Source organism: Antechinus flavipes, chromosome 4 (assembly GCF_016432865.1).
Source record: "Antechinus flavipes isolate AdamAnt ecotype Samford, QLD, Australia chromosome 4, AdamAnt_v2, whole genome shotgun sequence".
NCBI lineage: Eukaryota > Metazoa > Chordata > Mammalia > Dasyuromorphia > Dasyuridae > Antechinus > Antechinus flavipes.
In genome coordinates, this window is record NC_067401.1 from 25,311,601 (window position 1) to 25,338,705 (window position 27,105).

At 44.5% G+C, this 27,105-nt stretch overlaps 1 protein-coding gene across 1 annotated transcript in view; it reads right to left on the minus strand.

Moving 5' to 3' along the window:
• ULK2 (unc-51 like autophagy activating kinase 2) overlaps positions 1-11,474 on the minus strand; it is a 64,859-nt gene extending 53,385 nt beyond the window's left edge. Inside the window, exons 1-3 of the mRNA XM_051992102.1 lie at positions 11,297-11,474; positions 9,208-9,300; positions 8,253-8,294 (exon numbers count right to left, since the gene is read on the minus strand). Coding sequence (XP_051848062.1) covers positions 8,253-8,294; positions 9,208-9,300; positions 11,297-11,386 — 225 coding nt within the window. The 5' untranslated portion in view covers positions 11,387-11,474. The remainder of the gene's footprint in view (positions 1-8,252; positions 8,295-9,207; positions 9,301-11,296) is intronic.
• Positions 11,475-27,105: the final 15,631 nt, after the last annotated feature.

The following is a 27,105-nucleotide window of genomic DNA, read 5'->3' on the forward strand; positions in this document are numbered from 1 at the left end:
TAATAAAAGTTCATGCTTCTTTTGTATGTCATCTATTTTATTTATTTCTGAATATAACTACCACCTTTCAGAAACTGCATTGTGATTTGAAAAAACGACTTTAAATTATCATTCAGTACACCAAGTAAAAGAGCAGAAAGGAGCACGGTAGAATACAAAAAAAAAGGAGCACTGAATTTGGGGACAGAAAACATTGTTACAACCAGCATCTTCCTCTGTAAAATTAGGAAATCAAAAATGACTTGAGGGTCCCCTTCAATTCCAAGTATTAGAATCCCATAAAAAGGAAAAGAATTTGGTATTCTTGCAATATAGACCACATGAAAAACCAGGGGATATATCTCAGAAAGAAGCCATTTCTAGAAATCATCAAGATTCCCTAGGTGTTCCCTAGCCAGAAACACCAAACAACGTTGTGCCCCATAGAGCACAATACAGCAAATCCTAAAGCAAGAGCTATTGCCCACTCAAGTGAAAAAAATAAGCATCTCGGTGCACTCATCCTTGTTTCCTTCCCAACCCCAACTAAAATCTACTACAAGGGAAACGAACTCTTCCGTGGCTAAATGGTCACACTAGACGTGCACCCAGAAGCAGATCTGGATTTCTACAGGGACTTCTTACTAATAAAGCCTAAATTCTGAAGTGAGCAAGCTCCACCGGTACCCTTGTCCCCTCTCCGTCCATTCTGCCCTTTCCTGACATGAACAAAAGCCGTGACAAAGCCCAGAGGGGGTGCCAAGGGGTGACAGTGAGAACTGGCACAGGGCTCCACCTAATACACAGACTCATGAATGACTGGCTGAAAGTGGAAAACAGTCTTCACCTCTACGATTCCAGGTCAGATTTCCTCTCCAGTGTCCAAGTTTGTCAGTCACCATTATTAGGGTAACAGATCTAGTCATGCAGAAGACTCTGCTTGCCTGGTTTTTAAACGTCAACTTTGACCAGCCTTCCCCCCTACCCTCGCAGCACAGCAACATGCAAGGCAAAAAAATAAAACTTAAGAGATCCTTAAACTGGAGTCTATGGAAAGATTTCAAGAAATCCATGAGCATAAGTGAGATGAGCAGAACCAGGAGATCATTATACACTTCGACAACGATACTGTATGAGGATGTATTCTGATGGAAGCGGATTTCTCTGACAAAGAGACTTAACTGAGTTTCATTGGATAAATGATAGACAGAAACAGCTACACCCAAAGAAGGAATACTGGGAAATGAATGTGAACTATTTGATTTTTGATTTTCTTCCCGAGTTATTTTTACCTTCTGAATTCAATTCTCCCTGTGCAGCGGGAGAACTGTTCGGTTCTGCAAATATGTATTGTATCTAGGATATACTGCAACATATTTAACATATATAGGACTGCTTGCCATCTTGGGGGGGGGGGGGGGGGGAAATGAAACATAAGTGATTGCAAGGGATAATGTTGTGTAAAAATTATCCTGGCATGGATTCTGTCAATACAAAGTTATTATTAAATAAAATTAAATTTAAAAAAAAAAAAAAGAAAGAAAGAAATCCATGAGCATGAGTAGGGGGAAAAAATGACACCTTTATTTTCACTAAATTTTAAAGGAAATTTAACATTTCCTTCGATTACAAAGTATTAAAAAAAAAAAAACCAAAACTATTCTAAGAGGAAGTTTATAAGTTTCATCAGACTGCAGGAAAGGTCTACAACACAAAAAATGTTAAGAAGTTCCAATTTGAAACACTCTGACCCACAGTGATGACTTACCTTATTCTATTGAGCAAATTGTGGGTCCAATTAAAGAAAGATCTGCAGGTATCAAGTACCTACCTGAATATAAACTTTACTAAAGACTGACAAATACCACCACTTGATGTAATACAACAAGCTTCTAAATGTCATCTACTATGTGCAAAGTTCACACAGGAAAAACTAAAAAGGGAAATTATATACTAATATACCAGATCAAAGAACTCATGGCAAAATTTCTATATATTTGAGGTTTGCAAAAATCATATTTGGAGGATATTTTCACTTGGTAAAAAAAAATCACAAATATAAAAACTACAGATACATTTTTATATCTGTATATAAATGGAATTTTTTTTAAATGTACCTCCTACAAATCTAAAATTTGCTAAAATGGGCAATTAGGAATAAGTAAATGGACAAGTGCAAATACAAATGCTGAACTCTCTTGTAAGCAGAAAAGAAAAGAGAAATCTGCATCCTCTTCAGTCCAGAAACTGGTAAGTTATTGTCAACATAAAAGCACTTTGGCTAAAAGTTGGTTTAGCTACAGACTTCAAAATGCAGACATCAAACTTAGATTTATCCAGTTCTTCTGCTAGGTGATCAGCCTTCTATTGGAAACCCAGCATCCAAAGAATTGGAAAGGGCTTCAGCTGTTAGCTGATCCAATTTCCTGCCCAATGGAGAGTCTCTTCTACAATATCCCATTTGAAAGGCAGCTGTAAATGCGGTCTCAGACTGATTACATTCAATGGAGAACACTACCTCAAAATGCAAACTATTCCATTTCTAGACTAATACAGAATTCACATACAGGATACCAAAATACATGCCCGTCAGGAACTAACCAATAGGGAGCCAAAATGTACCTGCACTACCCTTTGATCCAGCAGTGTTTCTACTGGGCTTATACCCCAAAGAGATACTAAAGAAGGGAAAGGGACCTGTATGTGCCAAAATGTTTGTGGCAGCCCTGTTTGTAGTGGCTAGAAGCTGGAAAATGAAAGGATGCCCATCCATTGAAGAATGGCTGGGTAAATTGTGGTATGTGAACGTTATGGAATATTATTGTTCTGTAAGGAATGACCAGCAGGATGAAGACAGAGAGGACTGGCGAGACTTACATGAATTGATGCTGAGTGAAATGAGCAGAACCAGGAGATCATTATATACCTCAACAACGATACTGTTTGAGGATGTATTCTGATGGAAGTGGATCTCTTCCGATAAAGAGAGCTTTAATTGATCAAAGATGGACAGAAGCAGCTACACCCAAAGAAAGAACACTGGGAAATGAATATAAACTGCTTGCATTTTTGTTTTTCTTCCCGAATTATTTCTACCTTCTGAATTCAACTCTCCCTGTGCAACAAGAAAACTGTTCGGTTCTGCACACATATATTGTATCTAGGATATACTGTAACCCATTCAACATGTAAAGGATTGCTTGCCATCTGGGGGAGGGGGTGGAGGGAGGGAGGGGAAAAATCGGAACAGAAGTGAATGCAAGGGATAATGCTGTAAAAAATTACCCTGGCATGGGTTCTATCAATAAAAAGTTATTTAAAAAAAAAAATGTACCTCCACAAGACGGCTCATTTACACATACAAGTACCCAGGATCCTCTGGATCCCTCTCCATTCCTTTTCAATCAATACACCTTCCTTCCTGTGACCAAGTATAAATCCTCCAGAAATGGCATTTTAGTTAAACACACCCAAACTGACTGAGGGCTTGGAGGAGGGAGGCCAGGTGACCTAGCATTCGGAGCTGACAAAGTTCAAAAAACCTCCTGAAGAGATAAACAGACATTTCTTTTGGGGACAGAAATACTTAAACATTGTCCAAGCAACTGGGTCTGGTCAAAGGTAGGAAGTACCCAATTGTCTGGAATACTGAATTCGGCATTCTCTGAAGCTCACGACTGGAACAGGGCCGGAGCGCACAGCACTGCAGGCCCACAGTAAGGAATGCGCTGGGAAATTCTGGAAGCTGGCGCAACGCCTGCGCCACCATCCCTGTACACGCTGGAGCTTCACTGAATTTCAAGCAGCTGAAGAGGGCCAGAGTGCGGGGACTGCAGTCAGGAAGGCTGGGGTTCAAATCCAGCCTGACTCTTCTAGCTGTATCCCTAAAGGACTTCCTGGGCAGTCCCTTAGCCTGGATTTGCCTCAATTTTCTCATCTATCAAATGGGAGTAAGAATGGTACCTACCTCCCAAAGTTGTTGTGAGGATCAAATGAGAACATTTATAAAGGGATTAGCACAGCCCTTGGCATGAATTATGATGAGGATTGTTGTGATAATTATGCCTAAAATGCACATATTACAGCACTGTTTTTAGGTGAGTGAGCCACCCAAAAAGACTTGAGATAATCGTTTTTTTCCCATAATGTCCAAATCTCCTGGCAAAAGATCACATGAGAAGGGGCAGCTGAGTGGTGCAGTGGATAGAGCACCAGCCAAGTCAGGAGGACCAGGGTTAAAATCTGGCCTCAAGACACTTTAACACTTCCTGGCTGTGTGACCCTGGGCAAATCACTTAACCTCTTGCCTCAGCCCCCCCCCCCCCCAAAAAAAAAAATCACAGGAGAAGTACCCAGCAGATGCTCCATTTACATACCAAACCTGCAAAACCAAAAAATCAAAAGAAGCTAATGCTACAGATGCTGGTTTCCCCAGCAGACAACTCGTTTTTAAAAACAGCTTCTATAACATTGCCCTTCCAATAAGAAATGGTCTATAATTAGCAGGGATTAAAAGCAGGAGAAAAGGAAACAAATTATTAAGCAAGGAAATAATTTCTAACTGTAGCTATTCTTCATTTTTCCATCAAGGTGATAGAAATCTAACAGTAAAGCTTACCAAGAGCTTGCTTTTGTTCTGTGCCACACTTATCAGGTATAAATATTAATGCAAAATACAAAGGACAAGATTTTCTCCTCACTCCCTCCCTTCCCAGTCCAAGGGAAGAAGTCACAGAAAACCAGAGTGATGAAGTGATGAAGTTGTAGGGATGAAAAACTTTCTAGTTCTACCCCCACAATCCTTTCCTATATCCTTCATGGGTATGTGAGCAAAAGGTTTTATGTGAATTCATCCCCAACCTCTTGGCTCTCTGCACTGGTAGACAGCCTGCAAATGACACACAGTGTGTTTCTGGGACCATTTTTGAAGCCTCACCATCAGAGTAGATTCAGCCAAAATGTACACTCCCCAGAAGCACAGGTTTTGAGAAACCAGGGACTTGCCTTAAAAGACACGTTTGTATCTACAGATGAGAAAGTTCATTCATACAAGATGGTCTCAATTTCTGGTAAATATGTACAATACTTGGACTACCTGTCTTCCAGGGGAAGGGATGGGAGGAAGGAGGGAAAAGTTGGAACAGAAAGTTTTGCAAGGGCCAATGTTGAAAAATTATTCATGCACATGTTTTGTAAATAAAAAGTTATAATAAAATGTATATGTATAATACTGAGTGGTATGTTCCTATATAATACAATGTAGTAACTCTCTAAAAAGTAACTGAACATTTGCTAGATAATTCTGAAGTATTGAATGATCATTAAAAGGCTCTAGATTTGAGTTATTATTATCCTTCTCTGATACAAAGCTAGAGGAACACAGAAGGAAATATTTCTAGTTCCAAATGAGCTTTATCACTGCTCAGTTCTGTTAGAAAACAGCCTAGCTCAGGACCTCTTAAACTTTTTCTGCTTACAAAAACCCCTTTTTACCTGAGAAATATTTATGTGATCCTGGATATATAAGTATATAAAATAGGTATACAGATCAAACATTTACTGATAACAAATCATAATTTCACAATCTCCACATTCAGTTACATGGCCCTATGTGGATTCATGAAACACAGTTGCTTCATGGGATTTAGCCTGCTTTCCCCCAAACGCTAAGAATATCTCAGTGTACATCCAGGCTTGGGAAGGGCAGTCATGAGTCTGCATGTGCACGTTCCCTGAATAGGTCTTAATTGTCAATATTTAAGTATGTGACCATTTGAAAACGAATTACAAAAATCTCTGGGTAGCTCTAATCTTATCAAATATATTTCAGAAAAGCCAGAAGACTTAATAGCAGAAATATGCATCTCCCATCTGCAGTTTCCCTTTTCCCTCAAAACAACTGTGAATTCTCCTCATTACTTTTTTTTGACAAGGAAAAACTGACCAAAGGCACTGCACAAATCATGTACATTTATGCTGAAGGCATCTTTCTCGGCACAGTAGCCTGAAAAGCATTAAGTCACATGTAAAGAGAAACTTTCACCAATTCTGTATTTGTCCCAAATAAAGGCAGAAATTAATATGTGAAAACTAACAACTTCAGGAAAAGAAATGAACCCCTCATTTATTACACAAGATAAATGATTTGCATTTATTCTAATGAAACTTCCTAGACTGCCAGACCTTAGAAATTCTAATTAAAGAACAATATTCATCCCTATAAAACCATTCCTCTATCTTGGAAGAACAATCCATTTTATGACAATGCTTATTCCAGACACTCTCTCACAGAACACCAGAAGCATAAAGTTAACTATGTATCATGGGCATTTTCCTCCTGACTTTGTGTGAGGGAAAGCAAAGAAGTTAGGCCAGCTGCCTGGAGCTAGCTTGTGGAAAAGCAATAGCCCACAGGGAGAGCTCAGTGTCCAAGCCAGGGCTCCACTCCACTGACAAAATATCCAGATATAAGACTGCTCTGAATTTCCCATTGTGTAAGTTCAAGGAACAGAAACACTTTGCCCAAACCTCTCCCAGTAATGCTATCAGTTTAGAGTGGCAAGAAAATTCAGTATCTTTAATACTAATCATGGCCAAAGCACCCAAATTACACTCCACTCCATTTCAATCTATTCTCAATCTAGTTTATTTCCTGGCCTCCTTATCACCAGTTTTGTGAAGTGTCATTTAGTTGCCCCACTAAAATCACCATCTTATTTTAGGTGCCTCCAAAAACCAGTAAAAGAAATATTCTGAACCAAAACATTAATGCCACAAACTGAAAAATCTAGTGGCCCCAGTACATCCTTTGGTCAATGGAAAGCTTTCAAGCTAGGAGAGTGAGGTGTAAAGACCGGAGGCAGGGCTCTAACTCACTAGTGCCTACCTGCCATAAGGAATGGAGCAGCCCCAAAGGCAGCTGACCCACTGCAGAAGTAAGAGCCCACCTCGGTGAGTTCTGGAGAGACCAAAGCTCAGCTTGGAAGGAAAAAGTGGAATGGTGCCTAGGGAATGGAAGAGGAAAAGTGGGAGAATGGGAGAGAATGGGAGAGAATGGAGCAAGCATGGCTGTACTAGAGACAAGCCCCATCGGTGGCTGTTGCAGGAAAAGGGGCACATGACCCATCTTCTCACTCTCCGATTGATTCACTGGATCTCAGAGCTAGACGGGACCTCAGGATAGCTAGGGAAATCCCCTCCTTTTTCAGATGAGATTGATCACATATCCCTAAGGATCAGACCAAAGTCTTCACTTTGCCAACCCAGTGCCTTATTATACTGTATTCATAAATTCCTACAGCCAAAACAGGTCATCCAGTGGCCAAATCTACCCCACAATATCACAAAATAACTGTTAATCCAACCATCTTGAAGATATATTCTAAAATTCCAATTTTTAATTATGATTATATCATTTCTTTCAACAACCAAAAAATAGTCCCCAAAGAGAATGAAGTCATTGCCAGAAAAATATCTGATGCTATATGGTATACACTCCCAACCTGAATTTAACAGGATTTTCCGTAAGACACTGAAATCAGGAAATTTAACTACTCTACAATTCTCATGATGAGTAATGACATGCCAGCTGATGTTCTCTGTCCATAGAGACTTAAGTCAGACTACACTAAAAGCCTTTGAAGAAAAATAAATCCTGCCCATTTCCAACAAGGGATTTCTGGACTAGCCTTATTTTCTTATTTTTCTTTCTATAATCCTCTCAATTCCCTAAAGAATGTTCAACTTACACTTTTGCAAACAGGGTGAGAAAAAAAATACAAACCATCAAATTTCCCAGTCCTTTATGCAGTTATTAGTAACAGAAATTATGTATTTAATATTAATAAATATCATTAACCTTAAATACAAGGCCAGGGCAATATACATCCTCAATATTTACCAATTTGCTTTTCCACTGCCTTATTTAAGGCTCCTAATTCATGTAACCTTAATGGCTTTTTTAAACTAGGACATAGGACTTTAAGATGAATGAAATTTTACATGTTATCTAAGTCCAATCTTTTAATTTTACAGTAGGAAACGAAGATTAAATGAAGCTATCCAAGTTCCCATATCTAGTTAGAGAAAACATGTATACATATACACATAAATATGTACATTATGCAATCCAGTCACACTTTGAAATATAGAAATAACATTAAAATTATTACTATTTCCAAAATTTTCTAGGTATGTGAATTTTCTGTGAAATATACTTAAAAAAAAATAACAGGCAACACAGTTAAGAAAATAGGGAATCCAAATTAACACACCTGGACATCATAGAGAGCCACAATATTTTCATGCTGAAGTTCCTATAAAACAAATTCAATCATAAAAATATTTCTTTTAACAAAAATTAAGTTAAAATGAGACTAATAATTAAAACAATTTTCACATTTTAATCAAATATAACAGGTTATAAGTAGGCAAAGAAAGCACAGATTTATCTGATGATCCATATTCTAGGAAAATATAAGGACTCAATTTCTTCTACCACCTACATTAACTAAATGTAAAAAGAACTCCTGTAAGTTAATTGATTCAACCCTAAAAACAAACTGATTGTGTCTGAAAGGACCACAGATGGTATAGCTGACCATCTAAAAGCAATGTACAATTTCTAAATAGCAATGGAATCACTGATAAAAAGTACTTTAAAGGATACATTATCTGCCTGAGAGATGAAAGCTAATTAACCTAAGTAAACATTTCATTTCTGGAATAAACATCAAAGGCCACATACAAGGAATACAAGTCATGGCAAAGTTTCTCAATTTAGCAGAGGTAAATTTAAAAGCAGAATTTGTAAAATTAAGTGGCCAACTGAAAATACAAAAACTGTATGAGATAGACAATTCCTCCTCCTCCATTTGGAATATGGATTTTCTCAATCAATAATATAACTAGGAAAAAAGAAAAAAATCTCAGAAGTCGGATCTAATATATTACTAGTTTCCATTAACTTTTAAATCTAAGAATTGTTACCTAGTCAAATTTAGTCTCCTATAACCTTTTAGAGCACCAAGTATTCCAAAGGACTAAGATCCCTTCTATAAGATAAGAGCAATCAGTGAATGCTCTTTGGCTGCCTTCCCAATACTCATTTCTCTTGAAATCTTAATGTGGCCCACTCAATTCTAGGCCTCCTTGCCAGTCAAGGCTGCTGAGGATCATTTGTGAACTTAAGTGTCAACGAATGCAAAGTAAGAGGACATATCCACATACCTTTAAGATCTTAATTTCCTTTCCAAGAAGTATTTGTGATTTTGACAAATTTTTTTTATTAATGCTTTTTATAGCTACTTCCCAATCAGTTTTCTGAAAAGGAAAAAACAAAAATTCCACTAGATCAGAACTGAAATAAACTCAAATTTTAAAACATCCTATTAGTAAATTATCACTCTTGGCAAAAAGAATGGCCAAACCTTTTACAATTATTTCTATTTCTGACATACTTTTATATTAAACAAATTCTGAAACCTAACATGACCATCAACTTTTCAGTTGATTAAAAAAAATTTTTTTACAAGTCTTGGGCATGCTCATTAGAATTTTAAAAGTCCACATTTAAATCATGTTTTCCACTCAATATTCTAAGATACCCAAGAAGTGGGGGGAAGTGGGAGAAGAGTTTGCTCTGCTTGTCTGGGGTTATATAGGAAGTAATGCTGGGAAACATGACACCTTTGAATTTTAGAAAACCTCAGCCAATGGGAGAGCAGCCAATTTTCCATTGGGTCTACAATTATCAACACTAATATGACAAACACTGGAACTACTAGACTCCCCAAAGACCAAAAGGCTCCTAGCCTCAACAGTGTTTAAAATGTCTAGATAAAAAACATTTTGGAGTCCCAGGAAAAATAGGATAAAACTTTTCTTCTGTTATAAACTATATATATATACATACATACATACATATATACATTATTTAACAACTTGAAGCCAGCAAGAAAAACACTCCAGTTGTCAGTAGATGGAGCTCTGCCTGTTGTGTAAGATTTAAGCCCTCAAAACAATCTAGGCAATACAAACAAACAAACAAAAAAAAAAAAAAAAAGATGCAGACAATTGCAGATTAATAGGTCTTCCAATACAGCTAAGGCTAATTATGCAGCGATCAATACAGACCCTCTACTTTTGATTACCCATAGTTACACCCCCAAAATCCAAAAAACACTGATCTGATTTTAAAAATGTTTCATGATTATACTGTTCTCTATAAAGTTGAATTTTTTCAAAATTTGATGGTTTAAAAGCAACTTTAACCCAATACTAAGGGCACAAACTGCTAACATTAATCATTAGTCAAAATATAAAAGTTAATGAAATCTATCTGGAAGGCTTCAATCTCTGTTTCTAAAGGAAGTGAGGTTTTTTGGTCTTTGTTTTTTGTTTTGTTTTAAGGGAAGGAAGCAATAAGAATGTCAAGTCCAATGGGGCTGATAAGAGAAAGGGGTCGGAAAGTTGTTAGTGGCCACAAATCTCTTCTTTTGCTGTTTAGTTTAGGAGCAGAGGAGAATCCGAGCAAGCTGGGGGGAGGGGGGGGAGTTTACGGGGGGGAGGGGGTTAGGAGAAGAGGGAGGAACGCATCGGCATTGTCAATCCTAGGGGATGGAGAAGGGAAGGAAGGGATGGAGGGGAATGGAGGTGGGTGGAGGTGGGTGGAAGGGGGACAGAGAAGACAGGGAGAATGGAAAGGGGAGGGGGACACATTAGCACTGTCAATCATAGAGGATGGATGGAGAGGGACAGAGCAGATGGAGGAAGTGGTCTGGGAAGACATATAGGAGAAGGAAGATTGGAGAGGGGCTACAGGGGATGAAGGATGGAAGGAGAGTTAGAGAGGGACGGAGGAAGGGGGTAGAGGAGGGTTAAAGTGACAGGGGATGGGGATGGAGTGGGACTTGGAGAGGGGTTAGGATAGAAAGGGGAGGGCGTTTAAGAGGGGATGGAGAATAACAGGGGGGTTAGAGGGGATGGGGGGCCAGAGAGGGGAGGGGGATTGGGGAGATTAGAGGGGATGAAGGAGGATGGAGTGGGGTAGGGGGGAGACAGGGAATGAGGTGGGCCGCGGGCACGGGGCGCTGTCCATCCGGGGGCACACTTGGACCTCCCACACGCCACCCGCTGCACACCGAAACAACCCCTGGCAACCACTACCCACGTCCGTTTGTAGGAGAAAACCTGGAGACACTGGGGCCGCCCCCTGTCACAAGTTGGCAGATAGAACATATTTGGAAGGGGGGAGTTGGGAAAGGGGCGCGGGGGCCACGGCCGCTGGGTTTGGGGAGGGGGCTCGGGCAGCGGCTACCTTGCGATGCCGGCCTTTGAAGACCACGGCGAAAGCTCCGTGCCCGACGAGGTCTTTTTTGCTGTACTCGAAGTCCCCCACCACCTCCATGCTGGGCGCGCTGGGCGGGGGGCATGAAGCCCGGCGGGGGGCGGCTGCAGGCGGGAGGCCGCTCAGCCCCGCAGGGCCCCCAGGCCCGGCCTCGGCGTCTCCCCGACCGCACGGGCGGCGGCTGCGGGCCCGGGCCCCGGGCGGGCGGCGGGGGCGCTCATGCTGGGGCCGGGCGGCCTCCCTCGGAGCCCCAACGAGCGAGGGCGGGACTGGGCGGCGGCGGCAAGCGCGGGGTGCCGGAGGCGGCGGCGGGGCAGCGGCCCCGGGAGGGGGAGCGGAACGCCCGGCAACCGGGGCTCAGCCAGGCCTCGGGGGCCGCCCGCCGCCGCCGCTCCTCCGCATGGCCCGGCCCCCGACTAGGGGAGCTCCAGCCGCGCCGCTCGCGTCCCGTCCCAGCCCGGCCCGGCCTCGCCCGCCTCTCTCCTTTCTCCCGGTGTCCCGACTCTCCGCGCCGCCGCGCCCCGCTGGGCCCAGGCCCGCAGGCGGCCGCTGTCACTGAGGGCCCCCGGAGCCGCTCGCGCCCCCGGGGCAGGACGCCGGCCGCGCTCTCGCCATTCCCCGCCCAAAACCCCACTCTTCCGGCCCGGCTCCCCGGGCCTCCTTCCCCGCCCGGCTCTCGCGTCGCCCGAGGGCCGGGGACGAGTGCCCGGCTCCGGTCACCCCGCAGTAGCAGCAGCCCCCGCGCCCCGCCCGGTGAGCCCCGTGCTCGGTCGGCGACTGCGCCGACTGCCTGCTCCTCCGCGCCGCTCCGCACGCTTTATAGGGCGAAGCGCTCGGCAGAGCGCGGGCTCCCTCCGCCTGGGAAAAAAGTGCACCCCCCCCACAGACGCCCGTACTGGGAGGCTGCTCGGGCTTCCCCACCCCCACCCCGCCTCCTTCGGGCCCCCGCCTCTGGAGAGGGGTCCGAGCGTCTGACACTGGAGTGGGGGAAGGGGGAAGGTCAAAAGCAAAGCCAGGCCGAGAGGGGCTTGGAGGAGTGAGACGGGAGGCCAGGACTCCGCCTCCCACCCTACCCCCAGTCCCTGGCTCGGACTCCGTTTCCGGATGGTGTCAACCCAGGACAGCGGGCTGAGCCGCAGGGGGGATGCAGCCGGCCGGTCCGGACTCGTAGCTGACTCCGCCGGGACTGGGACAGGACGGGTGGAGAGCCGCTGGGGAAGGATGCTGGGGACTCTGCCCCGCTCGTCCGCGAGGCTCCCCGGGCTCGGCCGGGTCCAGCCAGCCCGGGGGACAAGCGCAGCACGGACAGAATAGGGCCATTGTGCAACTGCCCGTGGCCATGGCCGCCCCCTGCTCCCCACCCCCACCCCGTCCCGGGCCATCCCAAGGAGGGCAAACTCCGGTGACCAGGAATTTCTGAGCCTTCGGGGAGTTCCGAGAACTGGCTCCGGCAAACAGGAACGGACCTCTGGGAAAGCGTGGGCCGAAGCCTCTCTGAGCCGCCGCTGGGAACAGCGGGCTTGGGGCTGGGAAGAGCCTCGCACCAGGGGCGGGGAGCTGCAAAGGGCTTCAGAGGCCGGTTCATCCATCTAGACATTTACAGAAAAGGAAACTGAGGTTCAGGGAGAGCCCAAGGTCACACGGGAATCGTCGAAGGAAGCATTTGAACCCAGGTCCTCCGATATCAGAGACTGCTCCACATCTCATTACCTGACTGACAGGGTTCCGTAGGATTCAGAGAGGAGGCTGTAAAAATGCCCCCCAGAGCCGTAACTAGGGATTGGAAAGTGTTGAACTCGGCATTCCGGGAAGCCTCGCCCGGCTTGCCTTCCCCAGCTGCTAAAGCCTTTTCCTTTAGATTCACTTCCAGTCCTCTGAATTGACCTTGTGTGTACCTAGGGATTTACCATTATCTCCCCATTAGTATGCAGACTCCTTTTATTTATTCCTTCTCCCTTTGTTAATATCCCCTGTGCTTAGCCAGTTTTTTTTTCCCAAATAAATTTATTTATTTTTGATACACATTGCTTTATGAATCATGTTGGGAGAGAAAAATCAGAGCAAAAGGGAAAAACCATGGAGGAGATAAAAATAAAAAAAACAGAAAAAAGAAGTGAACCTAGCATGTGTTGATTTGCATTCAGTCTCCTTAGTTCTTTTTCTCCACGCAGATGGCATTTTCTGTCCAAGGCCTATTGGGATTGCTTTGGCGTGCTTAGCTCTCCAAAGTTCTGAGCACGTAGTAAGGACTTATTAGATCCTTGTTGACTGACTGCTGAGACCTGAGTTAAAACACACATTGACTCTGTCCCTTTATATCTTAGGCAGCCACAGAACTTCCTTGGGTTTCTTTCTTACCTGTAAAATGGGGCTCAAGTGACCCCTGAGGTTCCCCCCTCCCCCAGCTCTTAGATCCCATGACCACCCTAGGCTTTTCAGTCTCTGTTGCTGCACTTTACATTATGGAGGTATCTATAGAGACATTCTTCCTATGATCCCTTAAGGATGCATCCCTTCCTTCTCTATTCGCTGAGAAAGTTTCTTATTTGCAGTGAGACGATCCTTTACATCCCTGCCCCCTGGCCCCCCATACCAGAAATTTAACACAAGCCCACTTTAGGCTGGGTACGAGTCTGGGCCAACCCATCAGTGCAGAGCCGGAGTGCTCCCACCGCACCGAAACGGGCCAGATTTCTCGTGGGCTCACTGCGGGGAGATCGCTTGTGTTCCATGTTCTGAGATTGGGGGAGGAAAAGGCAGCCCTTCTAGCCACAGCGGTGAAATGGTGCACGGGAGCGGTGCTGTGCTGAGGAGGGACACGTCCCCTTCCTAGTTAAGTGTTTACCCCAGAGGTGACATCAGAAAATCACTAAAACTTCCCAGACCTTGTTTTTCCTGCCTGTGAAATAAGAGTTGCTCTAGATGGCCTCTGATGCCCCTTCTAGCTTTAAAGCAAAGCTACCCCTGCCTCTGATACAGCTAATGAGTGTCTCAGTGAGTAACTCAAGCGTCCCCTGCTCCAGTTGCAACACTCTATCCCCCGTGCACCCAGCTGGTCCTTTCGTATGCTCAGAAATCCCTGGCTCCCTCGTGGGGTCAAGAGAAAGCAGCAGAGGGACCAGAGAGCGTAAAGTGGGCCTTCTCCAGAAGGTGTGAGACTGCATCCTTCCATTCAAATTAGACGTCGCACTCCCGAACTGCTTCTATCTTGCCCCAAATACATGTAGCAGCATGATGACCATCCACATGGGGAAGGAGACAGAAGAGGAGAATAAGGAGAAAAGGAATTCTGGGAGACAGGAAGATCTACACACCCTCCCGGGCCTGCTTGAACCAATGAAATCCTAAATCCCAAACAAAAGATTACAAGGGATTTACATTCCCTCTTAAGGGCTGCAACTCTCTCCATGAATAAGTAAAAAGTATTAGGACTTCCCCAGGGCTAAGTATTGAGGAGAGCTAGCCGGTCCCAGCTCCCCAGAGCCCCCACTGGGGGAAGATTCTGCTCTGTGGTAGATGTCCAAGCCCAAGAGCCCTTGAAGTGCGTCAGCGGGTCAGAAGAAAAGGTCTACGGGACCTTAGAAAGGAGTGGCAAGTGCCCAAGTGATGGAGACAGCCATAGCTGGAAGACTGGGAATAGGGATTCTAGGGCAGTGGTGGTGGCTGGGGCTGGGAGTCTAGTCAGGAAGAAGGGTCAGGAGGATAGTTGAGGGAGAAGGGCATCCATGAGGCTCTCAGGCCACCTGCTGGACAGTGACTGACCAGGGACAGAGGAAGGAGTACTGTTGAGGTTCAGAAGGGGGGACCCCAAAAGTCCCAGACCGGCGTCACAAGGTGTCTCAAAAGAATTTGCTGCCTTGAACCCATCGAGTCAAAGGGCAAAGTTTATTCAAAGCAATGTGACGCCATTACTGAGAGGATAAGAATCCAATAAAGTGACTGAAGCCAGGAGATACACTTACACAGCTTTCAATCATAGATATGACCGAAATAAGGCTAGGAAGTAATCTCCAGATGAATGGAGGTCTCGGGCAGATTGGGTGCGCTCGCTTTCCTGAGGCAGATTGCAAAGCCAGAAGACCAAGGACTCATTAGAACAGAAGCCCCAAGGTCAAGGGACCCCCAGATCACATTACGTCAGTACCGAACCCCCCACTCCAACTGGCTGAGTAGCCAGGAAATGGTGTGATTCTGCCCATCCTGGGAGGGAGATATTGCAGTCTCATTACCTTCACTTTCCAGACTACCTGCATATGAGGGCTTGGGATGTTATATATAATAAGACACAATTTCACCTGTTATTGAAATGTTTGCTCGGTTCAAAAGTAAACACAGAACAATTATCCTCTCCCACAGGAATTCCCTTCCAATGGGGACAATGCTGCTGGCCCTGACACTGTTGCTCTAGACATCGCCAAAGCTGCCGCTGCTTCCAGGAATTCTATGTGGGAGCAAACCGAGAGAATGCACAAGGCTGCAAGAGGCAAGGAGATCCCTCGCATGTCTACAGCTCAGTAAAGCTTGCAGCAGCCCATGTGGTAGTTGGTGTTGAGTATTCTCCCCATTTTATAGATAAACAAACTGAGGCTGCAGTACAAAGATTAGACAGCTGGGAAGCCCTCAGGGCAGACTTGGCCTCTGACAGCTTGGGATCAGGAAAAGACTGGACTCCTAGATAACTGTATGATTGTGGCCAGATACATCCCGGGGCCATCTCCAGACGTCCGATCTGTGTCTGGCCACCAGGCCCAGATAGTACTGGAGGGAAAAGTGAGACAGGTGATCCTACCCAGCCCTCCCTCACTTCATTTGCGTGTCATGGCGTCACCTCCCTGCTGTCATCATTATCTTTGATAACAAGGGACAAACATTTCCCTGAAGTAAAGCTTCCTCTAGGGAAAAAAAAGAGAGTGTCTGGTAGTGGAAAGAATTCCAAGCTTGGATTCCGGGTTCAAATCCTGATTTTTCGACTTTTTATGACCTTGACTCTCTCAGGGCTTCAGCTTCCTCACCTGGAAGTCTTTCCACGAGGGCACCTCTCAGGTCACTCGGAGCTCTAGCTCTGAGAAAGTCAGAAATGAGCTCCCTCTATCCGTAAAGCAGCCCAGGCAGGTGCAGGTAGGTAACCATTTGCACAACAGCATTAAAGAGAACTCAAACTTTCACCCCTTCTGGAGCGCTTCCCACATTTTAGGAAAACTTCCCCACTCAGTCCCTCCTTTCACCACTTACAGGATTTTTAGGTCTGAGTCACACAATTTATAAAATTCCATGATTGGATTGTGTGTGTCATGTTTCCCACTACACTACGAAGTCCCCGAGGGCAGGATTTATGCCTGGATTTCCCACAAGGCCCAGGGTAGGGCTGGGCACATTTTTAGATAATTGTAGAATCCCATTACAGAATGTTATCCTAAAATGTAGGAAGCTCACACACTCCATCCATAATGAGAGCTGAAGGGATAACTAGTCCCGTGACCACCCTCCTGCCTCCATTTTACTGACAGGAAACCCAAGGTCAATGGAAGCCAAGTTTGGTGTGGTGGGGAGCCAGCCCTTCTGTAGGCTCCTCGGCTGATTGTCAAGGCCCTTCAGCAAGGTTGCCAAGTCACATAGCACTCCTGGGTGGGATTGGTATGGAGCCCTGGCCGGGAACCAGCACCCAATTTAGCTTCCACTTAAAACACGCCCAGAATGAGGGAAAAGCAGGAGGATGCGTCGCCCCGGCCACAGCTGGCAAGTGGGGACCAGGGCAGAGCCCCGGGTCCTAATGACCTCATTTGTTGTCCTCATCAGTGAAATGGAGGGAAAAATACCCATCTGTTTCTGAGGAGGTCCTGGGTCACTAAGTGGGGTTGGCCCAGAAAGCCTAAAGTACTGAGGCAGGCAGGGAAGGGAGCTGTTGGGAATCAGCTCCCTCTTACCGTCCCACCCCTCGGGGAAGACTTGGGTAACCCACCTTACTGGACCCTTCAGAAATCCAAGTCATATCAAACCCCAAGGTTAAACTTCCCTCAGAAATCTGCCTCGGCCCGCGCCATCTTGGCTGAATCCCCTTTGGGTTAGCCGGTGTTCTGTCCCATAATGTCTTTCTCCTCCCCCGCCAATGACTCTCCATGTCTCATGGTGTCTTTCTCCTTGCTGTAGCTAACTCTTTCAGGGAGCCAAACTCCTCGTGGACTTAACCTGCCAGCTCAGGACACGCTCCTCCCTCACAGTGATTTCCCTTTCTCGGGCTTAATTATGAATTCCCCTGGGAAACTTGCCTTTCCCCTTATTGATTGTTAAAACCCCTTTCCTTGCTAACTGTAGGCTCTCCCAGTTCTATTTCACATTCACCACTCCTGGCGTCTGTTGTATCTCTTCATTTTGTCCGTAACCTCTTCTCATAAATAACCCTTCCTTCTGGCAAGAGAAAAGCCAGTGTAAATTCATCACATGACCAACCCCCCCATTGGATGTTTCTACCTTACCTCAGCGTTAAGTGTCTACATCAGTCTCATCATTTCCTCTGGGGAGAATTCACTTCAATTCAATGAGTATTTGTTGAACGTTGTTGAACATCTATCGTCGGAGAGCCAGGTGGTACAGCAGTTAGAATCTAGAACTGGAACCAACCCTGAATTCAAATCTGGTCTCAGACACGTACTAGCTATGTGACCCTGAACAAGTCGCTTGGCTTCTATCTGCCTCAGTTTCCCCATCTGTAAAATGAGATTCAATACCACTGATCTCCCAGCGTTGTGAGAATCGAAGGGAGATAATATTTATAAAGCACATCGTAGGCACTATGTGAATACCAGTTGTTATTATTGTTATTTTACTTGTTAGTATTACTGTCTATATTATTATTAAGTGACTTGCCCCATGTAACTTAATTTCCATTGTATGACTCAGTTTCCTCATTCTAAAATGGTGAAAATAATAGCACCTACTACCCAGAGTTTCTGAGCAGAAAATGGTTGGCCATTTCCTTCTCCAGCTCATTTGACAGATGAGGAAACTGAGGCACACTAGGTTAAGTGACATGCCCAGGGTCACACAGCTAATAAGTACCTGAGGTCGGATTTGAACTCATGTAGTTGAGTCTTCCTACTTTCAGCCTGGCATTCTAGTGAGTATGCCATCTAGCAGCCCCAGTAAAAAGGAAGAGCTGGCTTTTAAATCAGAGAATTTCGGTTTACAATCTGACTTTCGCAAGAGAGGCAGCCAGGGCAAAAAGTGCTGGACTTGGGTCAGGAAAACCCTAACTCCAACCCTACCCCAGATACTTACTAGCTGTGGGACCCTGAGCAGGCACTTAACCCCCCTTAGCCTCAGTTTCCTATTAAATGGGAATAATCATGATGTAAGGATCAAATAAGATTCACGAAACAGTTTATACATTTTATACATCTTATAAAACACTTTACACACCTTAATACCAATCAGGAAACATTTATCAAGCACCTGCTGTGGGCCAGACACCCACTAATGCTAAGGATACAAAAAGGAACAAATGCTATGTAAATGTTCACTGTTATTATCTCTTTATAAGGAAAGTCTGTTTTTCCTCCGTATAATGTTAGACGAGGAGGATCTCTCAGAGGACAAAGAGACGGCTGTGGCCCAGAACAATCCCAAAGGGCCTCACAAACTGAGCAGGTGGGGCTGAAATGGGCAGTGAGAGGAAGGAGCACGTAGGCTGGGGGAACCACAGGAGCGATGGAGAGCATTCCTCCAAAGATGGGGAAACAGATAGACTGGCTGGCGAGCGGCGGTGGGGGGGCCGGCTCTTGTTAATCCGCTGACAGGAGGGCCTGAGTCAGCGAGGGACGAAAGGTAGACACTGTCAGGAGGGACGTAAGATAGACACTGTCAGTCAGGAGGGACGTAAGGTAGACGCCGTCTGTCAGGAGGGATGTAGCCCATCCATGGACGGCCTTGCACATCTTAACCCGCTCGATAAATATTTAATGGAAAATGTGACCAGATTATTAGGAAACTCTTAATGTCCAGGTCGTGGAAGTTAAGGCTTTTTCCAGCCTAATACAAATGGAAAAGGGGCCTAGTTCCTAGAACATGGCTCAATCTGCCCCTCCTGGTGGGTTCATCCCACATTCCCTTCTTCCTCAAAACCTAGCATTGTGCTGATGGTCTTATTTTCCAAAGGATGGTCCCCCTCTCTCACCCAGGCTGGAAATACAGTGACCACTTATGGTCCCTCCACCAAGCCCCTGACATGGAGGCTCTGGAAAAGCCTGGGAGCTCTGACCTGCTCTCTGGTCTTTCCCCACTTGAGGCAACATGGCGGTCCCCTGCTCTTGGGCTTACCCCCCGTGGCACCGAACCCCGGTTCAGACAGACATCTCTCCCTCTCTGTCCTAGAGCTCGGAAGCAGAAGGAATACTGTGAGGATTCGGGACAGGAGGAGAGGGGGCAGGTGCACGTTTCCCCTCTGACCCCAGGTGTCCCTGAAAACATAAGGCCCGTTTCTTTTGTGATGGGCAGGGAGTGTTTACAGGACACCTAAGAAACTCTGACCCTTTGAGGTTACCCAGCTACCCCCTGGGCACTGCTGAGAGAAGGAGCCCAGGATGGGGGCTACACAGATTATTAGAAAGTCCTCCAGAAAAAAAAAAATCACCTCCTGCCCTCAACAAGAGCCATTTTCCAGATGAAACTAGAATGAGCTCAGGACACAAAGCCTGTTGGATTAGTAGAGATGGGCACAAAGAGGCAGGGCACCCGAGGTTCTGGGGGCAATGAAGGAGAAAAAAAAGAGAAGCAAAAATCCAGGGAAAGGAGGAGGAATCTTAGTCCCATAGTGATCCAATGATCCACATAGATCATAAATAGAGTAAGGAAGATTTGAACTCAGGTTCTGACTGTTGAAATAGTGAATTATGATTATTCCATTAGAAAAATGTTTTCATGCAAATATGAAAAAACTTTGGTATGATTTCACATATATGAGATTAAAAAAAAAAAAAAAAAAGGCAAATGCTTCCGTTTATGATATTCAGAGTCCTTCCCTTCTCTCTGCAGTAGGATGCAGGCCTGGGAGGATCCATCTGACCAGGCCTTGTAGTGGGCCCGGTTCCACGGTGCCTTCCATGCTGCACTTAATATAATGAAATCCTTCCTTCTAATTCTGCCTCTGGAGCAGAAAGACACTATCGAGGACTCAGGGAGAATACAGGGAACACCTCCCCACTATCCCAGGCCCTGTCCCTTCCATGAATAAGAAGTCCCTCAGAGAAATGTCTTTCTCCATAGAAAGACAAACTTACTAAATGAACTGCAGACCAAGAGCCATCACATTGGGAGTCTCGGGCACTAGGTCAGGAAAGAGGCGATTGATCGAGTCCTAGCATCTCTGTCCCAGCCCCGATCAGGGTCGTGGATTTAGATCTGACAAGGGCCTTAGAGGCCATCTAGTCTACCCCTTCCTTTGCCCCTTCCTCCCCCATCTAAATGAGCAAATGAAAGCCTTGAGAGGGCAAATGATCTGTCCAAGATGACACAGCTAGTAAGAGATGAAGCTGAAATTCAAACCCAAATCCTCAAGCTCCACATCCAGCATCCCTTCCAGTCCCAAGCGACTCCTCCCAACTCCTGCTTCCCACAGCCGATTTCCCGAGCTTGAAATTTTGTTGGCCAGAGCTGGTCCAGGCTCCTAGACAATAATGGCCTATTACTATATTCTCCCCCAGAATAAATTACTCCCTTTTTTATCTGCCTCAACTTCTACTTCTGTTTTTTTTTTAAAAATCCCCTTTGTGGATTGGGAAGCTCCATTGTCATTCAAATCAAAAAGGTCCTGGTTGCTCCAGATGGAAATAGCAAACATGGTGCATTCTGGGCTGGCAGTTCCTAAAGTTGGACCATGTGGTACTGTGAGGTCCCTTCCAAGTCTAATCTATGATCGGTTATCGACACTCACAGAAAACCACATACCACATATAAAGTAATAATAATAATAATATGATCGACTACTTATATACACTTTATTTAAATATTTATACATTTACATACACAAAACATTTTACAGATATTTCTTTTTGATCCTCACAACATCCATGGAAGATAATTATTAATAGTTTTTCCATTTTATAGATGAAGAAATTAGGGCTGAGAGGAATTATGTGGCCCTAGAAAGCTGGACTCTTTATAGGACTCAGTGATTTTCAAACAGATCAGTTATCCTCATCTTCAACTGACAATTAGCATATACCTTACAACTGGCTCTACATGTAGGGAAAATAGATAGCTACCTATGTGATGTGATTGTCCTGAGCAAGACAAGTCCCCCAAGAAATATACCCCTCACCACGATCACCCTGAAATTCTTCCCTTGAAGATTTTTGTTTTGTTTTGCCTTAAAAAAAAAAAAAAAGAATAGTTTCAGCACTTAGTGCCTGTAATATAGAAAGTACTTCATGTTTAACATATATTGAATTACTTGCTGTCTAGGGGAGGGAGAGAGAGAAGGGAAGGAACAAATTTGAAATACAAAGTTTTGCAAGAGTGAATGTTGAAAACTATCTTTGCATGTGTTTGGAAAATAAAAAGCTGTTGTTGTTTTTTTAAAGTGCCTAATAAATCTTTGTGTGACTTGATATTAACTTCCTTTTCAGTTTTGTTGTTTATTAGTATGCAGGCCTCCAGGGACTTCAATTCCTGGGAAAATTCTAGGACAGATAATCAAAGAGATGAGTTTCTAGAAAGGGAAAGAGTGACAAACAGCCAGGATAGTTTCATCTGGAATGGGTCATGCCAGAAGGGAAAATTGTGTTTACAGTTTATCTAAATTTCGGTAAAGCTTTTGGGAAGTTTCTCATGCTAAGCTAGAGGAAAAGATAGAGAGACGTTGGCTAGAAGGTAATATAATCAGATAAATTGGGAACACGTTAGGACACAAAGATTAGTAGTTAATAATTTAACTTTTTCATCAATGCCTTGAATTCTGGCCCAAAAGTGGGAGTGCTGTTTAGCACATTAGGTGATAGAGCAGGAGCCAAAGGGAGCTAGACAAGCTAGAGCACTGGGTTGAATTTCAGAAGATGAAATTCAGCGAGGATAAGTGTAAATTCTTGTACAAAAATCAGCTTTACAAGAATGAGGTGGGGAAGAGGCACGTCTGGATAGCAGCTGTTCTGAAGGTCTGGGGATTTTATGTGTGCAGGCTCAATGTGAGTCAGAACTGTTGGGTTCCAGACAAAAAATCCCAATGTTATTTGGAGGGGCTTAACTTCTTTTATTTGTTTATTAAAGTTTTTTTTTTTTATTTTTAAAATATACGCTTGGAAAATCTTCAACATTCACCCTTGCAAAATCTTGTATTCCAAATTTCCCCCTTCCCCAACTCCTTCCCTAGATGACAAATAATCCAATATATGTCAAACATGGGCAATTCTTCTGTACATATTTCCACACTGTCCAAGAAAAATCAGATCAAAGAGGAAAAAAATGAGAAAGAAACTAAAATTCAAACAAACAACAAAAAAGTAAAAACGCTATGTTGTGGTCCACACTCAGTCCCCACAATCCTTTCTCTGGGGGCAGATGCTCTCTCCATCACAAGATCATTAGCCTGACTTGTCTCATTGTTGAGAAGAGCCACGTCCATCAGAATGGATCATGGTATAGTCTTGCTGTTGCCGCAAATGATGATCTCCTGGTTCGGCTCACTTCTCTCAGCATCAGTTCCTGTCAGTCTCTCCGGGCCCCTCTGAAATCATCCCAATAACTTCTACAATTCCCACGGCATCCTCTGCCCTTCTTATCTGGAGAGTGTTCTCAGCCCAGGTACCCCAGTGTAAGGACATTGACATAGGAGAACAGTGATGGGCTTTGAGTCAACAGCAAAAAAAAATTTAGCTGAAAGAAATGGGGAGGTAAACCTGGAGAAAAGAAGGCTCAGGGAGGTAATAATAGTTTGCAGATATTTGAATGTGGAAAGGGAATTATACTTGTCCTTTTTGACTCCAGGGGGCAATTTGACATAGGGGATGGGAGTGGGAGTGGGGGTGAAGAGTGGGGTGGGGTGGGGAACAACCTCCCACCACAAGTATCCCAAATGGAAAGGACTGCCTGGAGAGTTGGTGAATTCTGCCTCCTGGGAGGTCTTCAAGTAGAGGCTAGAGACCACCTTCATGTAAGAGGTTGAACTAGCTCCCTTAGGGCTCGCAACTTCTGTACTTCTGTCATTCCTTCGGAGTCTTGTAGACTCTTAAGTGACACAGGTGAATTTTCAGGTTTCTCCTTTAAATAAAAAAAAAAAAAAAAAAGGAAAAAATTAGAATGATTCAAGGAGGGCTTTTCCCTCCTTGGGAATCCAAGTTAGATGTGTGCTCCCTGTAACCAAATAAAGGGCTTGAATTGGATGCCCTCGATGGTAGTGATGGCAATCTCAGCCAAAGGCTCACGTCTTCCCACCCCCCAGCTCTGGTCTCCCTCCCACCCTCTCTAGCTCCCATCTTTCAGGAGCAAAGACGCCTCACAGTGTTCCAGGCATTTTTTATTCCCCAGCAAGCTCCCTCCCCAATCCCACCCCACCCCAACCCCCAGCTGCTCCCTCCTTCCCAGGCACAAAAACTCACAGCGAAAGCTCTGCTCGTTATCAGCCTGTATCTCACAGCCAGCTGTTGAAAGCCTCATTAAGTGGTCTCGGCCTAAGATGGGGGTGATTACGGGGCACTTCCCAGGGCTGGTGGCTAAAACACCTGATTATTATATCCGGGACATCAACCCAGGAGTCTCTGATAATGGAGTGCAGCGGGAGCTGCTCTCTGCCTGATGGAAGCGGAGAGCATTTGGCTGGAACCATCAGAGTGAATGAGTAACCCATCCCTCTCCCTGCGGGAACTATCCAAAGCCATCTGAGATTAAACTCAGCGGGGCTCCCAGCACAGTGTCATGGGAGAAGGCCCTTAAGGATCTCAGGGACCTTCTGAGTTTTGAGGCCATTTGACCCAACCCTCTCATTTTACAGGTAAATTGTAAAATCTGTAAAATCTGGATCTCTGAAATTGAGATCCAGAAAGGCCATACAAGTAGGCCGTGTCAGAGATGGGATTGAAAGCCATATTCTGACCCCAAAGCCAATACTCTTTCCATTGTACCTGAAGAAAACCATAAAGTGCCTTGTGACTCTCTAAGCCATAAAATGCTTTATTATAAGTTATAGTTATTCATATATGGGATTGCCTCCCATCTAGGGGAGGGGGTGGAGGGAAGGAGAGGAAAAGTTGAAACAGAAGGTTTTGCAAAGGTCAATGTTGAAAAATTACCCATGAATATGTTTTGTATATAAAAAATGATAATAAATAAAATGTAAAAAAAGAAAAGAAAAGAAAAAAGAATGAGTTATAGCTATTGCAGAATTGAGATACAAGGCTAATGATCTTGTGATGGAGAGAGCCATCTGCACCCAGAGAAAGGACTGTGGGGACTGAGTGTGGACCACAACATAGCATTTTTACTTTTTTGTTGTTTGCTTGGATTTTAGTTTCTTTCTCATTTTTTTCCTCTTTAATCTGATTTTTCTTGATAGTTTTGGAGCCCCTAGAATGGGGGAGGTCTATTGAACTGTTGAGGCGGGAGGGAGCTAATGAATTCAGCTATGATGACAGACAATAGGGAAGCTAGTGGTAAAAGAGATAGTGTTGGGCATAGGGTCAAGAAGACTCATCTTCCTGAGTCCAAATCTGGCCTCAGATACTTAATAGTTATGTGACCCTGGACAAGTCACATAAGCCTGTTTACCTCAGTTTCCCCATCTGTAAAATAGGTTGGAGAAGGAAATGGCGAATTACTCCAAGAGAATCCCAAATGGGATCATGAGGAGAAGGAAATGGTAAATCACCATCTTTGCCAAGAAAACCCAAAACGGTGTCACAGAGTCAGACCTGAATGAACAACAAAAATGACAGCCAGCCAGAATGAACCAGGGGAGGCTGGGAGGCAGGGGTTAGTCATGTGCACCAGGTTTTCAACATCCTATTGCTCACTCTGAGCTCAACTATGGGGATTAGATTTGCTTTGCATGATCCCATGACAGAACTAGAAACAATGGGAAGATATTGCACATCGATGGATAAACAAAACTAAGTACTTACTAATACTGGGGCTGAGGACATGAAGGCAATAAAGCTCTCCCAAAGAGCTTATATTCTAATAGTAAAGACAACCAGGACATGCGTATTTTTATGGATGGATGTATAGAAATGCATATGTATATACATGTATGTATGTATATGTAAATATGGGTGCATGAATATACACATTCACTATATGTCTTGTTTGCCCTTCATTTTCAGAGAACCAGTGACATCACGGTTATATCTTGATTTGTTCATGACCTGGATTTAAATGAGGGAGCGTTGCACAAAATCAACAGCCTCATTTTCTCTTGCAAAGTCGTCAGAGTTTAATGGAGAAGGCTGGAGGTAGCCTGGGATGCAGCAAAAGGACCTTGGTGTCTTTGTTTCTTGACTAAGCTCTAAGCATTTCACAACACCTGCTTCAGCTGCCTTCACGCACATTGGAACAAATTGTTCTCATCTACCCATTCTGCAGGCAAGGGAAGTTGAGGTAGACACTCCTTCCAACTTACCAATTACGTTGAGGCCCATTGGTTCCCTCAACCTGGCTTAGTCCATCTGTCAAGAGTGCCAGCAGCCAAGATCAGTAGGTCTTTATGCTACTGGGTCTTGAAGGCAGAGCTAGATTCTATGAGACTGAGATGAAATGAGAGTGAATTCCAGGAGAGGGGGGCAGGAATACAAAACATGGCAGTGGGAGATGGGATATAGTGTATAAGGAACCAAGGAAAAAAGGCAGTTAGTCAGAATTAAAGAGCACAAGAGGGGGATGGTTTGTGACGGGCTTTGAAAAACAAACAAAGGAGTGTATATATATATATATATATATATATATATATATATATATATATATATTATGCAGCTACAGATTAGATGTAAAGGGAATATGAACATCCCAACAATTAGAGCTGTCACAAAGTAGAATGGTTTTCCTTCTTATCAGAGGGTATTCAAGCACGCTTTAGGAGACAACTTGTTGAATAGAATGGAAATCAGATTCTTTTTTAGGGATGGGTTGATTGGAGGGCCACTCAAATCTCTCAACAATTCCACAGATTGTAGACTGTTTTTGTTGGCAGCCTAGAAAGCTGCATAAGGGAATCACGGTGTTTCAAACCACGAGTTTGTACTCTGCCCTGGTCAGATCGTGGGGCTCACTTCTGGAAACCATGTTGTAGGAAGGTGGATGGGGTCAAGCTGGGATGAGGTCAGCCCAGATAGTGAAGGTCCTTGAAACCGTCACATGAAGATCAGGTGAAAGAAGCAGAGATGTTTAGCCCAGAGAAAGGGATGAGTGAAGGACTGTTATCTGAAAGAGGGATTGCCCTGGTCCCTCATGGTCCCAGGAGACAAAACAGGGAGGAAGGGGTGGAAGTCACAGGTACTAACTGGAAGATGAATTTTAGGATCAGAAATCAGGAACCAGAGGGAACCTCAGAAGTCATTTCACAGAAAAGAAATTGAGACTCAAAGAGACCAAAAGAATTGCTCATAGTCACAAAGGTAGTAACAAAAGTAGGATTTGAACCCAGCTTCATGGAAGGAAAAATTTCCTCCTAATTAGGGCTGGGGAGGAGGATGATGGATGGGCTACCTCAGGAATAAAATTTCATTTTCCTAAAGATTTCTGAACAAAGGTCATTGAACCACTTGATTGGGGCAGGGAGGATTTTTTTTCAGGGATAGGTAAGC